Consider the following 25,615-nt stretch of genomic DNA (forward strand, 5'->3'; position numbering starts at 1 on the left):
TGGTTTTTTTTTCCCCTATTATCTGATGCGTTTGCTTCGACTTTAAAAGAGCTGCCAGTGTCTGATCATTTGTACGATAGAGCGCACATCGCAGAAGGATATCACGTGCGTCATCAGGGAACAACGATTACCCGCACACACACACACAACCTATCAAACCTCACCGCATGGTCTAGATAGCAAAAAAAGAATAACAATAACAACATGATCACCGATCAAAGACCCAACTGAGCCTCAGTTAGCCTATCCACACCGGACCTTTTTGGGCTGTCCGGGCCTTTTTTTCCCAACTTCGGGGAAGGGCCCCAAGTTGGCTTACTGAGGTACTCGGGGGGTTGACTAGCCGGGGTCCCCTGCAAGGCCCCCCCCTCTCCTACTGGAGAGGGGGGCACAAAACCCGTTTCTTTGACGTTCGCGTTTCCCTCTATCGCGGCTTCAATAAGCCGCCACCCCATCAATTGATCATTTTGGGTCTCAAAACTTTCACAATATCATCATATATACTTTATTTCCACCATGTCTCATTTTCAGCCCATTCAGAGGGAGCGCGCAGCTAAGGCGGCGCGAGATTATCTTGAGGGTGCCTCGCAGACGCGTACAGCACGCGCAAATCCTCCACGCGTCTTGACAATCAACGAGCTTGCTTTAAAGCACAAGACCAATGAAGGCCTCGTAAAGAAGTATATTGGGCTTCTTCGTGCTAATCAGGCTCTTCCATCCGGGGGAAAGGGAGGCCGACCTACTGCTCTTACCGATGCTGAAGAAAAGAGTCTGGTCTCGTACGCAAGCTTCGTTGAGGGCACCCCTTTCGCTCTTACGGAGGCATGCCTCATCAATAAGGCCAACTTTATCCGTCAACATCGCCGCCAGGGCCCTACTTCAAAGGTTTCGAGATCGTGGCTTACTCGCTTTAAACGGCGGCACCCAGAACTTACCGTCAAGAAGGCTAGGATCCAAGAGGTCTCACGCGCCAGCGCCGAGCTCGAGGTTGACGAGCTCGAGGCTTGGTTCCAAGAATATCAGGCCGTCATTAAAGAACTCGCGATAATGCCAGAAAATCTATGGAATTTCGACGAGACGCCCCTTCAGCTTGGGTGGATGAAAGGCACCCTAAAGCTAGTTTCAGTACGAAGGAGGAAGAGCAAACGACCCGTCTTCTTCCAGCCAGGGAACAAAGAGTCGTTGACATCCATAGATGCCATCAGTGCCGCCGGAAGATCCATTCCTTCTTTTCTTATTCTTAGCGCAAAATCCCTCCTTGAAGAATACGCGATGTCTACACTTAACGACGACGTTGTCACTACATATACAGCAACCGGATATAATAATAGCCAGCGAGCGTTCCAGTGGCTTCAACACTTCAATCACTTAGTGACTCCTTTGCTAGGAGCAGCTCTTTTGAAGGCCATACTATCGAGGGCTGGTTCGGCTACCCGGCTACAATCACACGCGAGGGCTGGGAGGGCCATGAGCAACGGTGTACATTCTACACTCGGATGACGAAGACGGTCTTCCGGCTACTCGTTATGGATGGCTTCGCTGCACACGAGGACCCTGAATTTATCTGGTATTGCGACAAATTCGAGATCGTGCCGTTTAAGTTGCCATCGCATACAAGCCACCTCCTTCAACCTTGATGCGTTTTTGCGTGTCCCTACGCACACTGGAGCGTTGGGCACGGCACCAAGCATCAAGGACACCGGCTGCCGCACGCACAGCCATGTGAACAGGCAGCCGTGTGAACAGGCAGCCGTGTGAAACAGGCAGCCGTGTGAAACAGGCAGCCGTGTGAACAGGCATCGGTATGTGGCTGCCTTGTAAACCGGCCGGATCGCCTAGATAGTCCGACCTGGCTGCCTCCTACATAAGGATGAGGCAGTCATAGCTTAGTTGGAGAAACAACGATCCCACTTCATCTCATCCATATGCAAAATGCATCAGATTGGTAGCAATTCCTACCCTTTGCTTTGATTAGCACCAGTGAGCCATTGTGTAAGCCTCACACCATAGCTCAAGTCTGCTTGGGCACCACACGTGAGCCGTTGACTCGGGCTCGCACCAAAAAACCACCAAAAACAACCATCGTGACTTACATAAGTCGCCCCACGAGCTTACCCAAGCTCACCACCCCCCACGAGCTTATCCCAAAGCTCATCAATCCTTTGGCTTGCTAACCAGCTAACCTTGTGGTGCGACCGACACCCTTGACAGCTAGCAGCCAACATTTCTTCACCCTCGTGATAACGCTATAGGGTCAATACCGTTGCATTAAGGTGTCTTTCGCTCGTGACGACTTTGGTGATAGGAAGTTTTGCGAAAGCCCGTGTAATCGTATATCACTATCGCAAGTGTCAGCTGGCAAGCAAACCGACCACACAATGGCCAAACCGACCAACGAAGGAAGCTCGGTCAAGCAAGCTGACGATAGAAGCTCGCCACGCCCGGCTGAAGAAGATGATGGACCCCGGCTACCGGACGCAGTCCAGCAACGCCGCCCGAAGCGCAACAGAGTCTCTCTCAACCCCAAGGACAATCATTCGCAATTGGCAGACCAATTACAGCAGCTCCCAGAAGCTCTCAACGCGTGGAAATGGTCCATCCGATTCCTCAAGCTGATGCGAGACAAATCTAAGGAAGCTCTCGATACCTTCACAGTCCGTGACAAGGAAGCATGTGAAGCCTTGGAAGATCTCCTTTTCCACGTCTGTGCTCATCAAATCAGCCTACGCGAAGTATTGGCTGTACCACAAGCCGGCATCTCGGACCTCGAACATGTGCCTGCATGGAGAGCAGTGGTGGAAAAGCCTATATTGTGCCGGAACCCACAGAGGACAACATGATGAAATTGATCTCGAAGATCACGCCCAAGGAAGTTGATTCGAGGTCAATGACATCCAATTTGGTATATCTTCCGGATGCCGACCAACAACTTCCCACGGAACAGCGAGGTATAAATTCTCAAGCTATGTTGCAGTCAACGGAACCCCCAAAGGCGCCAACTCAGTCACAATCACCTTCAGGCGTGAGGAAGCAGAAAGGAAGCCGGCATAGCCACCACAGCCGCCGCGACCGCCGCAGTCACCACAAGCATCGCAGATACCTACGACTAGATGATTCAAGCGACTCGAATCTTCTTCTTCCAGCAGCAGCAGCTCTGGAAGCAGCATTGGCATTGGATACGCTCACAGCCGCCGGAGCGCTCTCTCCTACCACACAGACCTTTCAAACCTCTAGTGATGTGGAAGCTGTTGCCAAGAGGCTCAAACGTGACAACATGGGTGTTTTCAACCCCAATCACAAGGATCCTCATAAACAAGGCCTTGTGTCCCTCTCAAGCGGCAGCAATGTGTACACGGATGTATACCTCTTCTGCGAGCGCCTGCGAATGTACAAGGATCTCGACTCCTACGCCTTGTCGCAGCACTATATGTCTTTCCTTGCCGGCGGAGCTCTACAGTGGTTCATGAATGAACTTTCCATCGAGCAGAAGGATCGCCTTATGAAGTCATCAGTAGAGCGTTTCTGTAAAATGCTCATCAAGCGATTCCAACGCCCAGCAGCAGAGGTCTCCAGGAATTACACGGCATTCCGTATACCGTGTCAATGTGGAATGCTGGTGAAGTCTCCTTGCCTCAATGGATTCAACGGAAAGTCTCCTAGCAAGGCAAATCAACATCGAAAAGGACTACCAAATCATCCAAAGCATCCACCCCTTGATTGCGGTCCAAATCGCTACTCACCTCTCTGTGCCCACTAAACGCACGCCAATTGACAAGTGGGTACGAGAAATCGAGGAACGCCGACCCTGATCTCCGCGGCATTGGAATTTCGCGGCAGATACGATGAACGCCCCAAGGCCGTGACCGTGACCGCAACTACCAAAGTCGTGATCGTAGTAGTGATCGTGATCGCAGCTTTAGGAACGATAGCCGCGACCGCGACCGCAGCTATCAGCGAGATCACTACCAACGCGATCGAGGCCTTGACCGCAGAGACCGCAGCAACCCCAGCAGCGACTCACGGGCCAAGGAAAGGCGAGAGAACCGCCCCAAAGATCCTCAGCGCAATGAGCGAAGCGGCGGCTATGAGAAAAAGGTCCGCTTTGAGAAAAATTACCTTGCCAGCGAGGACGAAAACAAGCAAGATGCTTCAGACAACAAGAAAACCGCCATTTCCGACGACGATGAAGCCAGTGATGTAGGATCAGACGCTTCTATCGAGGAATACTACGTCTGTATGACCTCAACTCCTGAGAATCTTGGCCAACAAGGAAACCACCAATGCCGAAAGTGTAACCGCAAGTTCCTCCGCAGTGTGTTATTTGAGCACACACAAGCACGCTGCTGTGTGTCTGCTCAACAGCTCCAGCAGGAGGCGACCCCAGCAAGACCTTCGTTATGTGGGAAATGCTACGCCCAATTTCCTCACGCAATGCACTCTTCAGGCACCTTCCTGGCTGCGTGTCACAGCCCAAGGCCCACTCAAATGGAGAGGCATATAAAGCCGTAGAGCAGCACAATCCAATTCCTCCCAGAAACCCCAGTATTTTGGGGAACAACCGCGGGCGCTACCGCAGAAAACCCTCGAGCCACAACCGCTCGAGCCGCCATCGCACGATGCCCCTTCGGCTACTCATATCTTCGCATCAAGATCAAGGCAGCTCCCACAGGACCAGAGACCGAGGTCTGTGCGGATTCCGGGTGTGGCAACCCCCTGATTGACAGAAAGCTTCTCAAGAGCTTCGAGCACACCATTGAGAAGAAGCCTCCAACGCCAATTGCAGGCATCAGCGGCAGTGTCCGCTGCACAGACTGGGCCACGTTCTCCTTCTATGCAGAAGGAAAGAGGGCTGACGGTAGCAGCGCCGGCATAGCTAAATTCACCAGTTCCGCTTGGGTGACTACCGTGGAACCAGGAGCCTTGCTAGGCAATGCCTTCCTCAAGCCGTATGTTGGAAACATCCACTACGACAAGGAAGTCGTTCAAATAGGCCTCCTTGACGACTTCGGTATCCCTTTTAACATCTATAAGCCTCATAAAGGGGTAGTCCGACGCGTTCAGGCCGTCAGAAAACCATTGCCGTTCCTTCGCTTTTCATTCCAATCATCCCTTGGCCGCTCATGCTCTCGTTGACCGAAACACTGTCCCAGCGGTCATGTTCACGAACACTACGAACCAAGATATCATCGTGAACCGCAAACAGCGCCTAGGGCAGATCAAAGAATGCGAGGAATCGGGCTACTTCGCTGCAGCCTCATGGAAATCAGCTCTGACAGCTTTGACAATAGCCACAGCGGCCTTGGCCCCAACAACTTCTGCAATGACGATTGAAAGCGCTCCCAGAGCCATACATCGTATGATCTTGCTATCAATAGCACCTTCCACCTCTCAGACGATGTTATCGCAATAGCTGACGGGACTTTCACCCGGAGGAAGCCCTGTTCTAGCAGCAACCGCAGAATCAGTTTCAAGCTTATCAGAAGCTTTGTACGCATACACAACAGCAGCCAGCAACGACAGCCAGCCTTGGTCAACAACAAGAAAGGAGCTCCACGTCACAAGCACCCAGCTGAGTGCAGCAGCAACAGCCGATACTCCTGACCTTGCCCCTGAGACCCGAATTCCGTATCAAACGCATCGTTCAACGCACGCCAGAGCTCCCAGAGGTGTGCACTGACGACGGAATTCACATCTATGCGCAGAAAGGCAGCTTCGTGACCAAGATCAAAGCCCTTGTTGAAAAACACGCCAAACTATGGAAAGACTCGGGCACAGCTGAAGTCGAAGCAGGCCACGAGCTCACAGTTCCCTTATCAAGGATTGGCACACGCACAAGGTGGCTCAACGCCCTATCCTCAGGGATTACGAGACAAACAGGTCATTGATGAAACCCATGACAAGCTCCACGCACAAGGACGTATGGAATACGTGCACGGACCAACCCCTTTGCAGCCCCGTCTTCGTTGTGTGGCGAACAGCCCGAGGAGAAACCAAGGGCAGGGTCGTCATCGATTTGCGAGCTCTTAATAAGGTCACCATGCCAGACAGCTATCCTTGCCATTGCAAGAAGACATCATCCAAGAGCTTGAGGCGCACAGTACATCACAGCAATCGACGCATCGTCCTTTACCACCAATTCCGAGTCAAACTCGAACATCGTGATCGTTTTACCTCACGAGCCATAGAGGACTGGAAAGACTGACTGTTGCACCAATTGGCTTCTGCAATAGCCCGGCCTACGCCCAGCGCTATATGGATCGAGTGCTTCGACCATATAAGGGGTTTTGCAGAGCGTTTATGGACGACGTTGTGATCTATTCGCCAACGGAACACAGGCTGGCAGCCTTTGCAAAGCTGGAATTTCCAGACCAGCTATCTGCGTTGGAAAGCTACATTGGAGCAACAGGCTACCTACGGCATCTCTTACCGTATTATGGAGCCCTCATTGAGCCATTGCAGCACCGGAAAACTCAATTACTAGCCCAAGGACGAGAAATTGGCAAAATTCAGCAAGGTAACATCAACAAACGCCGTGCCTTTGCGAGGAACACCAAATTCGAGCCTAGTGAAAAGGAGCGGTTGGCATTTGAAGCTATCCAAAAGGAAGTAGCCTCCGGCAGGATGATCCACCATATGGACCCAAGCAGGCAACTGTTCTGTCAAGTTGACGGGTCCTTGCAACGAGGATTTGCCTGTACCTACTTCCACCTTAAAGAAGGTTACGAATGGAAGCCTGGCCAAGCTATTTCCTCAACAGCGATGCAACCTATAGCTTTTCTCAGCCGCACCTCACCAACGCAGAGAGATCATATGGTCCGTCGGAATTAGAAGTGGCCTGCCTAGTCTGGGCTATCAAAAAGATGCGCACAGTGGTCCAATCGTCAACGAAGCCCTTAATCGTGCTTACGGACCATTCAGCCACACAGCAGATCGTCAATAAGACCTCCCTCGACACTTCAAGCACGGACAGAGCAAATAGACGGCTAGTAGTAGCCTCCATCTATCTCTCTCAGTACGAATTGCAGGTTGATCATCTTCCAGGGAAAATCAATTTCATCCCTGATGCCTTAAGCAGGCTGTCAGCCCCTGAGACCGACCAATTGATCGAGCGACAACGACCTGACTACACAGCGCTTGACGATGTGCTCCTTGCGTCTGAGGCCATCATGGATCCAGCATACCGCATCAAATTCACAGAAGGCTATCAGGCTGATACCCATTATCGCAAGATCCTTCAAATGATCCAGGACAGTGAGAACACGGTCAAAGCTTCTAGGGCCCCGGAAATCGCGAAAATCAAGCGCAGAGGAATTCCTTTTCGTGGACCAGGGTCTGTTATATCACGAAGGAAAAGATGGATATGTTCGTCTCTGCGTGCCCGCAAGCCTCACGCACGAATTGATGCAAATGGCACACGACGACAAGCACCACTTTGGCGTTGTGAGAATGCTCAAGGAGTTGGAAACCTATTCGATCAGGAACGTCTCTTGGCAAGCGAAAAGCACATCGCCAAGTGCAAAGCTTGCTGCCTTGGACAGACTGATCGACAACAGCTTGCTGGAAGCTATCTGCCCAATCGACCCCCGATGCTTCCAATGCAGTCAATTGCAATGGACTTCATCACAGACATGCCTGCCGTCTCAGCTATGGGCTCACCCTGGCATATTGAAGGCTTTAATGCCTTTAATCAATTACTTACAGTCACTTGCTTAGCTAGCAAGCGATGCCTACTGATTCCAGGCAATGCAAAGTATAGCGCCAAGGACTGGGCAGCCTCCCTAGCTAGGCAGCTCATGCTATGTGATTGGGGCATGCCGCGCACGATAGTCAGTGACAGAGACCGCAAATTCACCTCTGCTTTCTGGCAAGGGCTCTGGAAGGCCTTTGGCACCAGAATCAGCATGACAACGGCATATCATCCGCAGGCGGACGGCTTGGCCGAGCGGCGCAATCAAACAGTGGAAACAGCGTTGCGACTGGCCTATATTGAGGACCCCAACCTTGACTGGAAGACCCTTATTCCTTCGCTGCAGTGGCATCTAAACACAGCCTACAACACCAGCACGAAGACCTCAGCCCATGAACTAATGTACGGTTTCCCCTGAAAGGGCCCTGGAGGCTGTTGATCGCACAGCCAGCGCAGAGGCAGACGAATTGCCCTACATCAAGGAAGCCTTGCGTAAGCAGGCCAGCCTAGCTATGGACCTTGCAGCGATGAAGGCCAAGCGTTGGTACGATGCCAAACACCGACCTATCCATCTCAAGGCTGGAGACAAGGTATATCTCAAGCTTCATCAGGATATCACCAGCCAGGCAGGCCACCCAAGAAGTGGTCACAACAGCGGGAAGGCCCTTTGTGATCAGAAGGATGGTTGGAGACCTGGCCTGTGAATTGACCTTCCAGAGCAAATTAAGGTCCACCCAGTGATCTCAATACACCACCTCAAGCCAGCTCACGAAGGCTGCTTTGAAGAAGCTCACCCTGACCAGTAGAAGTCACAAAGGACTTTACGGACCAGGAAGGCGAATTCTACGAAGTTGACAAGCTTCTGGACGTACGGGTCAGGAAGATTGGAAGAAACAGGAAGCCCGTCACGGAGTACTTGGTCCACTGGAAAGGATGGGGCAGCATGCATGATCAGTGGGTCAGGAAGGAAGAGATATCGTCAAAGGCCCTGGATGAGTTCCACGGGCAGACGACGGGACCGCGAGTGGTTCGCAACAGCAAAGCAAAGGGACGATCGGAAAGTTCTGACATGTAGCCTTTGTTGAGGCAGTCACTGAGGACAGTGGAGTTTTCTTTGAGGCCGGCATTATGATGCGTTTTTGCGTGTCCCTACGCACACTGGAGCGTTGGGCACGGCACCAAGCATCAAGGACACCGGCTGCCGCACGCACAGCCATGTGAACAGGCAGCCGTGTGAACAGGCAGCCGTGTGAAACAGGCAGCCGTGTGAAACAGGCAGCCGTGAACAGGCATCGGTATGTGGCTGCCTTGTAAACCGGCCGGATCGCCTAGATAGTCCGACCTGGCTGCCTCCTACATAAGGATGAGGCAGTCATAGCTTAGTTGGAGAAACAACGATCCCACTTCATCTCATCCATATGCAAAATGCATCAAACCTCTTGACGTTGGCGTTTATCAACATCTTAAACGCGCACAGCAAGGGGCCCTAAAGGATTTCGTTATCGGCGGCGGCACACGCATCTCGAGATTCGACTTTCTCTGCCAGTGGAACGACCTATTTAACGCGGCGTTTAAGGTTTGCTATATCTTTGTGGGCTTTGAACAGTCTGGACTCTGGCCCCCTGATCCGAAGGTTGTATTGGGCCCTTTACGAGCCGCCTCTAAAGGCCGAGAGCAACCTCTTTTCCCACAGCTTTTGGCGAGGAATTTGGTAACGCCACGTAAGGTAAAGAGTGACCTTAAAGCCAGTCGGAAAAAACTCGATGTCTTGAGCAGCCCGACAAGAGAGGTTGTTAATAACGCGTCAGCCTGCCTTGATCTTGCGATTTTGACACAATCGTCTCATAAGCAGTTTATACAGCACCAGCAAGACCGCATCCAACGCGAGAGACGCAGAACTAAGACCCTACGCCGTATCCGAGGCGTTGACGATGGCGCCTTTACGATGCAGCAACTACGAGAGAAGGTGGCCGCCCGGGAGCAAGATGATCACGAGGCTATTGTAAGGCGGGCTCTTAAGGATAGTGAGACTCAATTTCGACAACTTCGTGCTGCTGCCGCACGAACCTCGTCACAACCTCGTCTACGCGGTCGAGCTGCCGTGGCGGCAAAAGCAGCAGAAGAGGCCAAGCATAGGGCATACATTCAACAACTCGTAACCCCGGAAGAAGCTATCGCTCGCGAGGCTCTCCAAGAGCGCTGGAATGCGGCTACAGAGGAAGATCGGTCTTTCCTTTGGGCAACACGCCCTCAAGGCGATCTCATGGCTCTTCCAGATGTCATGGCCTGGTCACAAGTCCATGAAGAGGCGCGAGCACAGGCTGCGGCTAACAAGGCCGAAGCCGACAAAGACTCCGATATCGATTATAATTTCATCTCCACGATGCTTTCTTCAGAGCCGGATATCTCGCCTCAACATAGCTGCGACGAGGATTACGTTCAAATCGTAACAACACGACGCCAACGCCAGCATATAGTTGCATCACCACTACCGCAGCTTCCGCTCGAGCAACAGCCGCCAGAGCGGCGGTGGCGGCCGGTGCGGTTAAGCGAAGAGAACGAGGCGGCGATCCAGGCTGAGCTTGAGGAGGAGAGATGCGCTATCATGCGTGCGTACGACTTGGAGGATGAAGGACAGGATGAGCCGGAGGTTGTTATATGTGGTAGACGAATTGCTGTACCAAAGACGCGCGAACGTTAGACGTAGGTAGAGCATTAGACATACAATGCAACGACAACCACCAAACCAATTCTGGCGAGAATTAGTAAATGGGTTCTATAGTGCCTAATGAATAGTATCTCCAATTTTCTTTATTCTCGGAACATATATTGATGGGGTGGCGGCTTATTGAAGCCGCGATAGAGGGAAACGCGAACGTCAAAGAAACGGGTTTTGTGCCCCCCTCTCCAGTAGGAGAGGGGGGGGGCCTTGCAGGGGACCCCGGCAAGTCAACCCCCCGAGTACTTCGAGGACCAGAATCGAGCCTTCATCGCCGGAGACGCTGCAGCAACCTTCTGTAGTCAGCAGCCTATACGGAGAGCGCACCAGCCAGCCTTACGTCGTGCTAGGCACGCCGCTTCCAGCAACCCAACAAAGCTCGCGGTTCTTCCGGGCGCTGGCCCCGTCACCTGCTGAGCAGCCAGCGACCGATCCAGTCGCCTCCCATTTGATCCATCGACTGCCCGAGGCAACACAACCAGAATGAATTATTCTTACCTGGCTGCTAGATTCCACAAAGGCGGGAAGGTCTCGCAAGATGGTCTCTCTACCGCCGGGGCTAGGGTTAAGCTGGCCGCTATCCAGCGCGACCATCGATCACGACGTCGTGCAGGGGAGACTGTGTCACTGACTCCTTCCATATCTCAACTCGGCGTCTCGGAAGGTTCGGGTGTCCTGGATAAGATATCCCTTGTGTTTTCGTTGCAGCAGTGTGTTCGGGCTAATAGGGAAAGTAGATACGAGTCGAGATCGGCCGCAGCCGAGCGGGCTTCTAGATGGGGATCAGGTAGCCAAGGAAGGAGGCGATATAGACCAGTTTTCCGAACCCGATATGGATGCCGAGGACTATTTCAACCTGCTGCTTTCCCCCGTTCGACCGCGTCGCTACCGTGAACAATTAGGGGCTGATTGCGACTCCGATGCCGAGAACGAAGACGAGAACAACGATAACGACTCCGTGTATGAAAGTCCTGTTCGTAGTCGCTTGCAGCAGCCGTCTGCGCGGCCAAGACGCGGCCGCCGTGGCCCTGCCCCTGGCACAGGAGGGCGGCCGAGACAACCGGGAAGGCGAATCCAGAGACAACCTCGATGGCAAGATCGACTGTCGCGGCCGCCACGGCGTATTCGAAGTCCAGTGATAATTCCACCGGAAGAAATGGCGGTCTTCCGTGCACAAGATCCGGCGTGGACTGGCGACCTGGATACTTGCGCCTTGACGGACTGCGATAGGGCCACCCTCCGCGAGTTCTGGACCAAACTCGACAATGACCAGATGGAATACTGCAGCCGATGCCACGAGTGTTGGTTTCAGATGGAAATAGATTATGACGGCATTTGTTCGCGTTGCTATCGAAAGGATGAGAAACGTGGCCCCGACGAGCCTTACTTCTTCTCTGCGGAAAACCAGCTCGACTTTGGCCCCGTGCCGACCCGATTGCCCGAGCTCACACCTACCGAAGAGGCATTGATTGCTCGTGTCCATGTCCACGTGAACATTATGCTTGTGCGGGGGCAGCAGTACAAGTATCGAGGGCACGTCGTTAACTTTCTCCGCGAGGTTGGCTTGGTGTACAACCAGCTCCCTCTCCTGCCGCGGGAGTTGAACACGGTGTTGCTGCGTCCTGCCAACACGTCGTCACACGCTAATCTCAGCCGGCAGTTCGCCCGCCATTTCCGCGTGCGTCGCCAGGCGGTTATGATATGGCTAGACTACCTCCGCCATCATCATCCTGGCTATCGATCCATCGCCATTGACGACGAGCGACTGAGCCAACTGCCCGAGGACGGCAGTGTGGTGGACGCCATCCCCCAAAGTCAGGTGGAGGCTGCCGATGTGGGACCGGAGGAAGATCAGGTTCAGCGCAGGAAATTTCCCACTTGCTGCTCAACATCCCTCTGCAGGAAGGCACTCGGATGGTTGTGTACGTCGACTGCCGCCCGTTGGGCAGCATGTGCGGTCGTACCGTGTCGACGAGGATGTCAGTGAGGCTGTCGGCAGCTACCGGAAATATCTGCAGAGAGATGACCAACATGAGAGTATAACCTATCTCGAGTACCTGCAGTCCTACAATCTCAAGAGGTGGAGGAGACTCGGTGCGAACGCGAAGAAGAGGGTCCTGTCCTATTTCCCTCGGTACAGGTCAGCGGAGGCGTCACCCCAGTTTCATGACTTCTGCCGTGTCAAGTTGATGATGGCCCATCCGCATCGCTCTCCGGAGGAGCTGCTTGCTGTGGACGGGCAGCGGTTGAGTGCTTTGCGGCGGCGTACCAGTGCTGCCGGCAGCGACACCATTTCCACGAGGACGACCATTACGGGGAGGTGGGAGCAAATGAGCTGCAGGCAGAGGACGATGAGTTTGAGCGGGAGGAGCACGAAGAGCCTGTCGTGGAGGAAGATTGGCATGAACTCGCCCGTATGCTGCCGGATCATCCGCTGGAGGAGGACGATATCGACGTGCTGGGCCGGCGAGATGTCGACGTGAATTATGACTGGACTCCCCACGTTGGACGGTATACCGATGACGGCATTCTCCACGGTGACTTCTGGAAGCAACGCAAAGCCGAAAGCCCCCTTCACCTTGATGTGGATCATCAGCCGCTGGAGGCTCGCGATTCCCTGAATCCGGAGCAGCGCCTAGTGTACGATACGGTGATGGGCCACTTTCTGACCCAGGCCTGCTCCCAGTTGTTACTCCATGTGGACGGTGGCGGTGGCACGGGCAAATCGTACCTTATCAATCTGCTCTCGGCGCACCTCCAAGCCGCCTCGGGAGGAAGAGGCACGCCCGTTTGGCGTGCCGCGCCCACGGGCGTTGCGGGAAATCAGATATCGGGCACCACCTTGCACTCCCTGCTGCACCTCCCCATCAACAAGGACTTCAAGCCCCTGTCAGCGATCGACAAAGCTCAGCTCCAGAAGAAGCTGAAGAATGTCAAGTACCTGATCGTCGATGAGAAGAGCATGCTGGGTCTGCGACAGCTGTCATGGATTGATGACCGTCTCCGTGAGGCGTTTCCGAATAGGAATGAGGAGTTCTTTGGTGGTCTTAATATCCTCCTGGTTGGCGACTTCTTTCAGCTTCCCCGTACTGCAGAAGCCTCTTTATTACGACAAGGAGGTGCAGGAGTAGAGATCAAGGGCAGGAACGCATATCGGCGCTTCGACAAGACGGTTTTCTTGAAGGTTGCCCAGCGTCAGCGCGGCGACGATCAGGGAGCGTTTCGCTCAGCTCTTGAGGAATTGCGGTTGCTCCAACTATCTATGGAGTCCTGGAAGCTCCTCTCCAGCCGCGTGCAGGCGAAGCTGGACGATCAGGAGGTTGCCAGGTTCGTCAATTCCCTGCGAGTATACGCCACGAAAGACAGGGTGAACGAATATAACCACTACCACTCGACCGCCTAGGCCGGCCTGTCATTCAGGTCATGGCTAAGAACGTTGGCCCCGATGCTGCTGCTGCTCCTGACGACAAGGCAGGCAACCTTGCGAAGCAGATTCCCGTATGCATTGGCGCCCGTCTGATGCTGACGTCCAACCTTTGGCAGCCGGTTGGCCTCTGCAACGGTGCACGTGGTACAGTGTACGATATCGCCTGGGCGCCTGGAGCTGACCCCATGCAAGACCCTCCTTGCGTGATTATGATGGAGTTTGACAAGTACATGGGGCCAGTATTCCTGACCACCTCAGATGGCAGGAAGATTGTCCCAATTCTGCCAGTAAACAGGGACTTCCTCGTCGGATCCACACTCTGCACTCGCACGCAGTTTCCCCTGATCGTATGCTACGCCATTACGGTTCACAAGTCGCAGAGCATCACCGAAGACATGATCGTGACAGATCTGTCCTGCCGTGACTTTCAGACCGGTTTGAGCTACGTGGCCGTCTCGCGTGTGAAGACGCTGCAGGGTCTAATGCTAGATGCGCCGTTTGACCGCAATCATCTAACTTACGCTCGCCGCCGGAAGGAATTAAGATGAAAATGAGGGATCAGCAACTTCGCAAACGACAGGTTCTCGTCCATAATCCGTACAAGATAGGCCACGGGCCTACGTAACTCTACTTGATGCTACCCGCGACAAGAACGACAGTTTCAGGGCGCGGATAACGTAATGAATGTATGATTGGAGATACTGTACTGATTGTTCGGTGACTGCTTAACTGTTGGCCTGACTCGCAGCCTTTGGCTGATTGTACGCCTTGCACCAGAGCTCTAAAGTGCAAGGTGTGACGTAGTATTTTAAACTACTACTACTACCTACTACTACGCATCACCCTCCCACCATCATTACACTGCTTTAAGCGCAGCACTATCAAAGATGCTAGCATTGCCGGTGCATATTACCAGCCGCTATTGCATAGTAGATATGTATGTAGCTGCTGCCGCGTCTTATCGGCTACCAGTTTCGTGATGGGGTCGTTCATTGCTCGTGGTCGTTCACAGTACTAGGGGGGACTAAAATTCGTCCCGGAGGGGGGTGAGGGACGAATTTTAGTCCCCCCTAGTAACCCAAATTTACTACGCAGCTTCAGAAAACTGTGTAAACTGTGGGTGAGCATAACCCCCCCTCCGTTATATAGCTGTCCCCCACGTCTATCAAACGTCCTAAGAAAATAGAATTGCAGGCGCAGCAAACCTATGTTTCAAGCACCGAGTCCAATCGGCGTTCGGTAAATACCGGACTAGCTGCCGCTAGTTTTACGTTCTTGATTCAGCGTGCCTTCGCCAGCGTAATGCGCAGCCGCATCGGCTGGATGATTACTGCTACATGGAGGGGCCGCTTCCCTGCACCGTTGCCAGCGTGACTAACGTAGCAAGGTTGTTGCGAAGCCGCTCGTAGGACCTCTAGAGGTTCCCTGCTTGCTGATGCTCCTGCTGAGACAGTCAGCCAGGACGTCAGGCCTGCTTTCTGATGCGTCGGCTGAGACAGTCAGCCCGGCCGTCAGGACGGTGTCCTAGGAAAAGTGGGCGCAGCCACCCCGACGATTGACGGAGGTGTGAGGCAGACGGAGAAGATCGAGATTGTGGCCAGGAATAAAAGGGCGAGGAAGGAAGGAACAGACACAGAGAACAGAAGGGAAAATGGAGCAGCACCGGACGATTCTGAAATACTAACTTTATGCCTATTTGGCCCTACTATTCGTGACAGTTATGAGCCCGGGAGGAGGGGCTAACCCCTCCTGGAACTTCCGGTAACTGCGCACGACCACCTAGGCTAGCGCGCACCCCGACGGAGTCAGTGTTCGAGACCTGCACCTGTGTAATGCCATAGCCAGAGCCCGAGGCACTGTCGCAGAGTAGCCCGAATGGCACTGCGCAGAGAAGGCCCAGAGCTAAAGCGAGAGTGGTCTCAGGAATCCCAGGCTAGCCCGTGATCCCTGAGGGGGTGTGTCGCGAAGCAGATTTGATGTTCAATTGAACATGTCACCTGAACAACAGGTGGCTTGATTTTTCGTGACAGTTATGAGCCCGGGAGGAACTACGTTCCTGTAACTTCCATTCCGACCGAAAACCACTCTCAAATCAACGAGATGTCGAAGTCTTCTGCCGCCCCTGCACGAGCGATCCTCTCAGGACCAAGCAACTGGGACAAATGGAGAAGGGAGCTCAGGAATCGAACTGACAAGACGATCCATAGCCTGATCTTTACCAACGAGGACCCCTCGAACCTCCTGAGCGACCTGAATTCCGCCACTACGCCCTGATGCTGTTAGACTCGCTGACCTCTCTGCCGTTCAGAAGAGAGATTATAACGACGCGATGCGGGACTATGATATCAGGAGGAAAGAGTATAAAGATGAGACTAAACTGGTTACCAACGCTCGCATAGCGATGCAGGAATCAGTGGTATCCTCGAAGCAGAACGCCTTCGACGAAGACCTTCCAATTCGTCAGTGGTTTAAACGTCTAGAAGCGTCGACGGCCCTGAAGCGGGATATATGATGAATCTCACAAGGACCAAGTATTCGACCCACCTAAAGAGATTTAACGCAAAGGATCTAGACTCCTGGATCGACAAATGGGAAGACATAATGTCTGACGCCGATAAGTATAAGCTAATGGAGGCCCAAACGGGCCAGTGGCTTAGAGACGTTGCCACATTGATTAGGCCTCTGGATAACTCCTAGGCTACCAGTACGAACAAGGAAGCAGGATACTCGACGCAAAATCAGAGGCTACCCAGGGAAACTGTTCGACTTCGACCGATATGGTCCTCCTGCTGCTGCTCCTGTTAACCCCGTTGTTCACAATCCGGCAGCAGCTGCAGTAGCCGCGATGGCCGCTGCAGCAACGGCCGCAGTCGCCGCCGTTCTTGCAGCCCAAGCTCCGACGGAGAGTCAATGGACTGTTGAGAGTCGTGCGAGATGTGAAGCATCTGGCCGAAAGCAGAGAAGCAGAAAAACCCCGAGGTGCTATCAAAAGAGGAGGCGCATTTCATGCGGACAAAGCAGCAGCAGACGCAGACGATGCGGACGAAGTACCGCCAGCGAAGAAGAAGAAGCTGGACAGAGAGCCCTTGGAAAGGGAGCCATATTCCAAAAGAGATCCCTGCCTTGCCTGCAGACGCAAGGGACACGAGCTCGAGGGTTGCTGGCAGGTTATCGAAGAAGCCAGACCAGAGGGCTATAATCCGCCCCCTGAAAGGTATCTCAAGATGACACGAGAGAGTCGCTGACGATCCTGTCCTGAAAAGGAGAATTGAAGATATTCGAAAGAAAATGCAGAAATAGCAACCAAGGATGAGGGGAAGGCTTGTGGGCTCAGCAAACCCAGCTTTCGTGTTCTCAGCTGAGTCCCCTGGCCTAAGGGGATCGGAATATCCGCTTAAGAATTCAACCTCCTTGATTGCGGCGCATCTCTTCATATCAACAACAAGCTCAGTCGGTTCCGATCGTTTAAAAGGCCAAGAATGACTTTATCGTCGCCGGTGACTCTTCGTTCGAATCGAAGGATTCGGGCGAGTCAATGTCGCAACGACGATGCCTGACGGCTCCCACCGAACACCTGATTAAAGAAGGTTGCCTACTGTCCCGGTTTCTCATCGAGCCTGGTTTCTTTGCAGACTCTTATCGACGACGATCAGATCTTTTGGGATACGCTGTCTGAGCCTATGAGGCTAGTCCGAAAGGGCCAGACTATCGGGATCACCGAGAGGAAATATCAGCAGTTTGTTGTTGAATACCAGCCCGTGGAAACCGAATTCCCGGATTTCAACAGTGCGTTCCAGGCATCGAAGAAGGAGACAAGGAAAGCTCGAAGAGCCGGCTCAAGAGATCCTCGACCTGCCTCTCAAGGAGACGGCAAGCTTTGGCACGCCCGTCTTGGTCACCCTGGTCCAATGGCTTTGCACAAGCTAGGCCTACAAAGGGGGGTCCGGATTAAGGGCCGAAAACCGTCGAATGCGAGTACTGTGCTCAGGGAAGGTCAGAAGGCAAGTCTCCGCCGTCCACCTGACGAGGAAAGAGACAAGCCGTGCATGAGATCTGGATAGACTGGACCGACCTTGCGAGAGACCACGAGAACTACGTCCGTGTGATGTTTATCACAGACGCCTTCTCTGGAATGGTCTTTCCTACTTCATGAAGACCTACAAGGCAAAGGAACACGGAGCTGTCTTGAAAGACTTTTCCTCCTTTATGCTCGCTCGCTTTGGATTTAAGACGAATGTCGTGCGCTCTGACGGCGAGCTCTTCACGAAGAAAATCTCAGCCTGGATGAGGAAGAAAGGGATGACAAAGGCGATGTCAGCTTCCAACACTCAGGACCAGAATGGTGGAGCCGAGAGGTCAGGAGGATCTCTACCGAGAGAGCGAGAGTCATGAGGATTGCCTCTCGACTACCGCATTCACTATGGAAAGAGATCATCGAAGCAGCCTGCTACCTCCGAAACCGAACGCCAAGAGAGCCTCGATTCGCCGCTGAAAACGCTAACGAAGGAGAAGCCGACTGGAAGTCTCCCATTGACTTGTTCACAGGAAGAAAAATCAGCTCTCACATCTTCGTGCGTACGGCTGCCGAGCCTACGCAATGACAGCAAATGCACAGCTTGGATTGAGGAAGAGGTGGAAGCTCGACCCGAGAGCTCACATCGGATACCTCATCGGTTATAAGTCTACAAATATCTTCCTAATTTGGGTCCTCTCTTGAAGAAGGTCATTGCAACGAGAGATGTTGTCTTTGACGAGTATACGTTCTTCGAAGGAGGAGGCGAGCGGATGCCGCTGCCTGCGAGCATCGGAGAGATGATCCAACAGATTGAAATCCCGGAAGGCCAGACGGCGAATCAGGCCATCCTTGACGAAGAGACCGATGAAGACACTGATATCGAGGACTTCGAGGATGATGACATCAGAATGGCTGAAGATAACGAAGACGAGGAGCAGGGACAACAACAAAGCGAAGAGCAGGAAAAGAAGACTACGGAGAGCGCGGGAGCTGGAAGATGCATACCTAACGCCACCAGCTTCTGACCCGGAGGAAGAAGAACCACATGGAGTCTTTTCGGTTCACTTTCCATACGCTGACCCTAAGGGGGTGGTGGTAAAAGCCCCTTTCCAAGTCGATCTGGAGCCGTTGCAAGCTCAGAAGAGAGTCCGGGTTCAGGATGATCCTGAAGAGGAGGCTCACCCTGAGGGGGTGGGTTGCTCTCTTGGAGGAGCGGCATTTCAAGCCGACCTTGAAGGCCTGATGAAAGAATCGCGTTTGAAAGCTCTGGAACCATTTGATCAACCAGAGCTGGATCAGTCATACATCGACCGTTTTGCCGACTTCGTCCCGGTGCCAATTGAGGACGGGGTGCACGGAGCCTTCACAGCAGGAAGGTTGTTCAGACCGAAAAGCGCAAAAGTCCACAAGAGAGACCTACCTGAGCCTCCACAGACGCAGAAGCAACTAGAAAACACCCGTATAGAGAGGAATTCACCCAGGCTCAGAGAGACCACCTGGCCTCACATGCGGAAATGGGCTCGTTTGACGAGGTCTTCTGGACGAAGGCTGCTGGAAAGCAGGTCCTCGGTTGCAAGTGGGTATTCATCTATAAGACTGATAAGCACGGCAATCTCCAAAAGTGCAAAGCTCGCCTCGTTGTCTGTGGCAATCAGCAAGAAAAGGGGACCTGCCTACTCGAGCGACTACCCTCGCAGGAATGTCGTTTCGTACGCTAATGGCCATTGCCGCGGAACACGACCTCGAATTGGAACAGATGGATGCAGTCAATGCTTTTGTTCATGCCCCCCTCGACGACGAAGAAGTTATCTTCATGAGGATGCCACCGGGGTTCCAGAAGAGGGGGAAAGTCCTACGCCTGAGAAAAGCTCTCTACGGACTACGCCGCTCGCCGCTCCTCTGGCAACAGATGCTTACGTCGTCTCTAGAGGAACTGGGATTCAGAAAAGTTCCCAGGAGCCGTGTGTCATGGTGAAGGGAGCGGTGACCGTCTTCTTCTACGTTGATGACATCATCTGGGCATTCCGGAAGGAGGACGAAGGGTCGTCGAAGAAGCTACTCGGGGACTACAGAAAAGATCAACCTAACTCGGCTTGGAGAACCTCGCTGGTTCTTGGGATTCGTATCCTCCGCGATCGTCAAAGGAAGACGCTTTGGCTGACGCAAGACGCCTATATCGACAAGATCGCGTATAAGTTCCTGTTAAACAACGACAACGCCCCTGAGTCTCTCAAGCTCCCAGACACGCCAATGATCTCTGACGAAGAGCTCCTGCCAGCTACAAGCCAAGCAAATGAAAGGGAAAAACATCAGTATCTCCAGAAGGTTGGTTCCGTGCTCTTCTCAGCAATTTCAACGCGACCAGATATTGCGTTTGCCGTATCCCGACTGGCAAGACATAACCACAATCCCGATGAGAAGCACCAGAAAGCAGCAGACAGAGTTATCCTCTTCCTCTTTGCAACGAGATCGTACGCGTTACGTCTCGGAGGAGGATCGAAGGAAGCGGAGCTGTTCCTCTGTTCGAGTGACGCATCGTTCGCAGACAATTCAGTCGACAGGAAGAGCTCACAAGGCTACGTCATGACCCTATTTGGAGGATCAGTGGCGTGAGAGCGTCAAAGCAAGCGACAGTCACGACGTCAAGCACGGAGGCTGAGTTGCTTGCCTCTCAGAGGCGTCAAAGGAGGCGATCTTCCTGAGCCGTCTGTTGAATTCCTGACATCCGAATTCTCTCCGTTGGTAGTGGAATGCGACAATGCCCAGACGATCAGACTTCTCAAAGAGGAGAGTACGAAGCTCGACGAGACTGAGGCACGTAGACATTCATCAGCATTGGCTACGACAAGAGGTTCAAGATGCTCGAATTGGTCAATTGGGTGCCTACGACACATATGCGAGCAGATGGCTTGACGAAGGCATTGCCGAGGCAGAAGCTCCTCGAGTTCCAACGAATGGTTGGGCTTGAGGAGATAAAGGAACGATTGAGTAGAGAGGCAAGCTTGAAGAATTACGAGATGTGATACATCCCGTGATAGCCATAAAGAGGCCCAGGGCGAGAGATGAGTCGTGCACGACATTCCGCATCTCTAGCAACGTCCTGGTTGGCCGTCACTAAGGGGGTGTGTTGCGAAGCCGCTCGTAGGACCTCTAGAGGTTCCCTGCTTGCTGATGCTCCTGCTGAGACAGTCAGCCAGGACGTCAGGCCTGCTTTCTGATGCGTCGGCTGAGACAGTCAGCCCGGCCGTCAGGACGGTGTCCTAGGAAAAAGTGGGGGGGGGGGCGCAGCCACCCCCGACGATTGACGGAGGTGTGAGGCAGACGGAGAAGATCGAGATTGTGGCCAGGAATAAAAGGGCGAGGAAGGAAGGAACAGACACAGAGAACAGAAGGGAAAATGGAGCAGCACCGGACGATTCTGAAATACTAACTTTATGCCTATTTGGCCCTACTATTCGTGACAAAGGTAGGTCTTTCTGCAACGCCCAAACGATAACCCACTTCTCTATCCTCTCGGGATATGCCAAGTTTCAGCCAGCCCAGAACCACATCAACGTGATTAAAACAATGCAACAGCCCTCCGTGATTCGGTCCTCGGCTCCGCCCAACCGGGGTCCTGACTTTCACTTTGTGCGCCGAACCCGCCCCCGATCCACCGAGTGCGGCCTTGCAGCTCAGGGCCGGCGAACGAGGGCGAAATAAAGTGGAGATCGTGGCTTGCCGGCACGATCTGAGTCTTGTGGACTTGTGTCATGAAGCCAGCGTATGTCCCTTGTCCCCAGGATCGATGGACCGGAACCGAAACTGCCAGGACCGGGGCTATCATGTGTGGTCTACTACATTGTTCCGCGGCAAGTTTGCATGGTGTATTTAACCGGATAGCCTCCCCGAGTCCCCGATCGCAGCGTGCAAGACTAGAATCAAGCAGGTCTCGACAACACTGCCGTTTTCGAACTTTTCCTTTCGCTTATCTTCTCTACATTCCTTTCTTACCAAGACTCCCTTGTTTTCGCGCACGCGCGCTTAGCTGCATCTTCTTTCGTCGCCGCCATGGCCATGCTGCCACTTATCGTGACGGGCGTCATGGCTTCGGTCACTATGGCTGGTACCATTGACACCCGTAGCCAGCCCGGACATTCGTGCGGGACCCGGGATCTCAGCCCGGAGGAGCGCATGATGTTCAAGCGTCAGCGGCCGCAGCCCGATGACAATCAGCTAATTGAGCTTGGCGCGGCCATGACCTTTTGCTGTTCGGGCGCCAACTGCCCTTCTGTGAGAACAAACCCCGTCGGGGCTTCTTGCCACATAACTGGCGATGCTGACGTGTTATTTGCAGGACAACGTTGCTCAAAACGCCGTGGACCAGATGAACTCCTTCTATAAGATGTGCAATATCCAATTCAATCTTCAGAACGTCTCCCAAACCCAAGATCAACGCTGCCAGGCGGGCTTGCAAGATAACGCTGCCATGGACAACCTCAAATCCCAGGTTCACACAGGCAACACGAGCACCCTCAACATTGTCTACGTAAATACCAATCAGGGCGCTGGCGTCAAAGGCGTCTGCGTTATTCCACAACCCCAAACCAACATTGCCCAAGCAGTTGGCAGCAAGGATGGCTGCGTTGTTGCCACTGACACGCTACCGAAGCACAACGGAGGCAACGATGCCGATGGCGGCGGAGGAGCCAAGAAGGGGCGGGCAGGTTATTCGGCCGTCTATTCAGACGTCAAAAAGACAATGGCGGCAGAGGCGGCGGCGGCGGTGGTGACGGTGACGCCAGCGGAGCCGCGACTACTTCTACGCACGAAGCGGGACACTGGTTCGGAGAAGTTCACTTTGGGCAGGGCGGTGGCCAAGGGGGTGGCCAGGGCGGCGGCCCGGTCGGTGGCCCTTTTGGCGGCTCCGCTGGTGGTGGGGGCGTATTTACTAAACGCCAAAATGCGGGAAACATCATGGAGCCCGTCTCGCAGTATGTCTCTTCCTTACCACCTGTTCCAACACCGCCGAGACAACTAACATGGCAAATCTCATAGACCGGGCAAGCAGTACTCTTTTAACCAAGAGCAGTGCAACCGAATGCGACAGGTTGCTATGAGCCGAATCAAAGATCAAAAGGTTCCCGTTACGCAGAAGGGTAGCCAAGAAGGCGGCGGCGGCGGCACTGGTGGAGGCGGCATTGGCAATGGCTCTCCGAACAAAGGTCCCAAGAATCCTCAACTGGTCAAAAGGGCCCATCGGGCGGCAAGGGCCCCAACAGTCCTCAGAAGCCCAGCTCTCCCCAGTCTCCCGACAGCCCCAACGGAAGCAAGGGCCCCAACAGTCCTCAGAACCCGAGCCCTCCCCAGTCTCCCAATGGAGACGGAAGCAACGGAAGCAACGGAAGCAACGGCAACAACAAAGGCGGAGGGGGAAACACCGGAGGCCTACCTAACACCGGAATTGGTTCCGGCCGTCCTAAACAGGGAAGCGTTCCAGGGCCAAATCTTCAACCTCCCACAGAAACCGGCAATAGGGACCCTTCAGACCCTCCGGACCTGGCAATGATCCATTCCAGGGCTCCCCATCACCCCGGTACAAGTCTTTCCTACAAACTCGGGGGCAACCAAGGCTTCCTCGGTGACCAGGGCCCTGGTAGCCAAGGTCCCCCCGACTCATCATTCTCTCCAGGAGGTCCCCAGGACTCGGGTCGCGGACCACCTCTGGGCCCATCAATTGGAGGCGGTTCATTGCAACCCGGAGGCCAAGAAGCTGGACTCTCCGGCCCGCCTTCAACTTTTGATGGATCTAACAACTCCCTGGACCCGAGTGGCCAAGACGGCTTTACGGGGGCCCTCTCTGCCAGGGCGGAGACTGAGGGGGATATCAACGAGTCTGGTCTCGTACACCTTTCCCGACATGAGGGTGAGAAGGCTGAGACTTCCGATCCGGCCTTAGTTCACTTATCCCGGCGTCAAGATGGACAGCCGAAGGCTGATAGCTCGGGCTTGGTGCACATTTCTCGTCGCGAAGGAAATCAGGCTGAGACTGATGACGGCGGGCTGGTTCATCTTTCCCGGCGTAAGTAGACGATAGAGAACATGAAGTAGGAATGGATAACTCTTTACTTAACGGGTAGTTAAATAACCACCTCCTCCCACTAATCTGCCACCCAAAAGTGGGTCAATGTGGCGCATCGCCGCACACAACGTCCGGCCGGCCCCAGTGCACAAACGAGACCCAAGGCACAAGGCCCAAGGCACACAACGCAAGTGAAGCCGGCCGCGATGCACAGAACACATAGAAATGCCACTTTTCTAGGAGTCATTAGACCCGCATCGTCAATTCAAGAGCACTATAACTACAAGGGCTATAAAGGGCATTCCTCCGCCATCTCCCTTAGCGCAAGGGCGTTAGCCTCATCAAGCCGCTCCATCGTATCAAAGTCACAGTCGCCTGCCAAAGGGTCGTCTTCATCCTCTGCTTCTTCCCAAGTGAAGGCATCGTGACCCGCTGTGAGGTCCACTGTGAAGCCGGCTGTGTTGCCTGCGTTATACGTACGTGGATTGTGCCCTGGGTCTCGTCGGCAAGCTCATTGTCAGAGTTATTATCTTGCCAGCTTCTCGGCGCAGCTGTGCCCGGCTCGTACGAATCGCCGTGTTGACGAAGGTATTCTGCCGCGTGCGGTGGAGGTTGTAGCAGCAATAGCAGCAGCAGCGGCTGGCCTGCCTCTGCCTTTGCCGGCGGCCTTGCCGTCAGCCTTGCGCTTGCGAGTGGATTTCTTCGTGCCCGGCAGCGCGGCCGGCGCTGTGGAAGGCGGCGATGCTTCGGCACGTTCAATAGCCTCAACGACCTCGAATTCGGAGGCATCGCGGCGGGTGGTTTTCTCGAGGTTCATCAACTCGGCCAGGAGGCGGTTCCGCCTTTTCGTCGGTAGCGGCAACGTTCCTCGGCACAGCACGGCATTCAGCCCCTATCTGTAGGAGTGGCCACCTAGCCAAATTGGGCCGGATTTTCGAGAACAGTGGCTGCAGCACTGCTATTGCAACCTTGTGGCCAGTGGCCTGCTGGTGACTTGAGATTTCCTCTGCCTGATGCCTCCAGAAGGCCTGTAGGCGCTGGAAAACAGAGGTCAGGTCGCCCGTTGAGGACCAGAGGAACCTCTTCATCGTAGAGTGCATGCCTTCTATAATAGAAGTAGTCCTATGGCCAAGGTGCCTATGCCGGTCAACGAAGCACAAGACGAACTTTTCCTTCCAGGGGTCTAGCCACGTATTTATAGCGTATGCCACAGCGGCCGGGGGGTGCCCAGCGGTCTTGAACGCCGGTAGCCGTGTGTTAAAGAGGTCATCTTCAGGGGCGTTGACGAGGCTGGCCCAGTCTTGGAGGAAGGCTGTGAATTCGGGGGCCCTGACGGTGCGGTTGCCTTCCTTCGTTGGACCAGGGAAATGGGCCTTCGTCTTCGCAAGGATATTCTTGTTGATATGCCAGCGGCACAGTAGGTGAAGCACTGCAGCTAACTCCGGGATAGAAAGGAGGGCATTCATAAGCGCAAGCTCCCGGTCCGTGACTATCACCCGCGGCAGAGGAATTCCTTCCTGTACAGCTAGCTCAACGAGGCACTGCAGGGCCCACTGGTAGTGACCCTCTGTCTCTCCTGTGAGGAACGTAGCGGCTATAGAGAAGGTCTTCCTCTCTGACGTGGAGCCACAGAAGTTGAGGACAGGCATCCTGAACCTATTGGTCTTATACGTACAGTCAAGCAGCAAGGCGTGCCAGAACTGACG

General features: G+C 53.9%; 5 protein-coding genes across 5 annotated transcripts; 4 read left to right on the forward strand and 1 right to left on the reverse strand.

Moving 5' to 3' along the window:
- Positions 1–516: 516 nt before the first annotated feature.
- On the forward strand, positions 517–1,637 carry HRG_07349 (tc5 transposase DNA-binding domain-containing protein; the record flags this gene model as incomplete). Its single annotated transcript, XM_044865820.1, has 2 exons — positions 517–1,094; positions 1,388–1,637. The coding sequence occupies 2 exons, from the start codon at positions 517–519 to the stop codon at positions 1,635–1,637; spliced, it is 828 nt and encodes a 275-aa protein (XP_044718784.1).
- Positions 1,638–11,238: 9,601 nt separating this feature from the next.
- Positions 11,239–14,381, forward strand: HRG_07350 (PIF1-like helicase domain-containing protein; the record flags this gene model as incomplete). Its single annotated transcript, XM_044865821.1, has 10 exons — positions 11,239–11,379; positions 11,450–11,541; positions 11,637–12,240; positions 12,356–12,385; positions 12,470–12,500; positions 12,650–13,492; positions 13,538–13,773; positions 13,827–13,877; positions 13,950–13,977; positions 14,026–14,381. 10 exons carry the CDS (start codon positions 11,239–11,241, stop codon positions 14,379–14,381), a joined length of 2,412 nt encoding a protein of 803 aa, XP_044718785.1.
- A 5,166-nt stretch (positions 14,382–19,547) lies between these two features.
- Positions 19,548–20,461, forward strand: HRG_07351 (polyprotein; the record flags this gene model as incomplete). Its single annotated transcript, XM_044865822.1, has 2 exons — positions 19,548–19,678; positions 19,717–20,461. 2 exons carry the CDS (start codon positions 19,548–19,550, stop codon positions 20,459–20,461), a joined length of 876 nt encoding a protein of 291 aa, XP_044718786.1.
- Positions 20,462–21,898: 1,437 nt separating this feature from the next.
- On the forward strand, positions 21,899–22,947 carry HRG_07352 (Metallopeptidase, catalytic domain protein; the record flags this gene model as incomplete). Its single annotated transcript, XM_044865823.1, has 3 exons — positions 21,899–22,120; positions 22,185–22,821; positions 22,886–22,947. 3 exons carry the CDS (start codon positions 21,899–21,901, stop codon positions 22,945–22,947), a joined length of 921 nt encoding a protein of 306 aa, XP_044718787.1.
- Positions 22,948–24,227: 1,280 nt separating this feature from the next.
- Positions 24,228–25,558, reverse strand: HRG_07353 (MULE transposase domain-containing protein; the record flags this gene model as incomplete). The annotated part of the gene is made up of 3 exons (XM_044865824.1): positions 24,228–24,419; positions 24,478–24,751; positions 24,822–25,558. The coding sequence occupies 3 exons, from the start codon at positions 25,556–25,558 to the stop codon at positions 24,228–24,230; spliced, it is 1,203 nt and encodes a 400-aa protein (XP_044718788.1).
- Between the last annotated feature and the right edge of the window lie 57 nt (positions 25,559–25,615).

Source organism: Hirsutella rhossiliensis (assembly GCF_020360975.1).
Source record: "Hirsutella rhossiliensis strain HR02 chromosome Unknown scaffold00008, whole genome shotgun sequence".
In the NCBI taxonomy this organism is placed as follows: Eukaryota; Fungi; Ascomycota; class Sordariomycetes; order Hypocreales; family Ophiocordycipitaceae; genus Hirsutella; species Hirsutella rhossiliensis.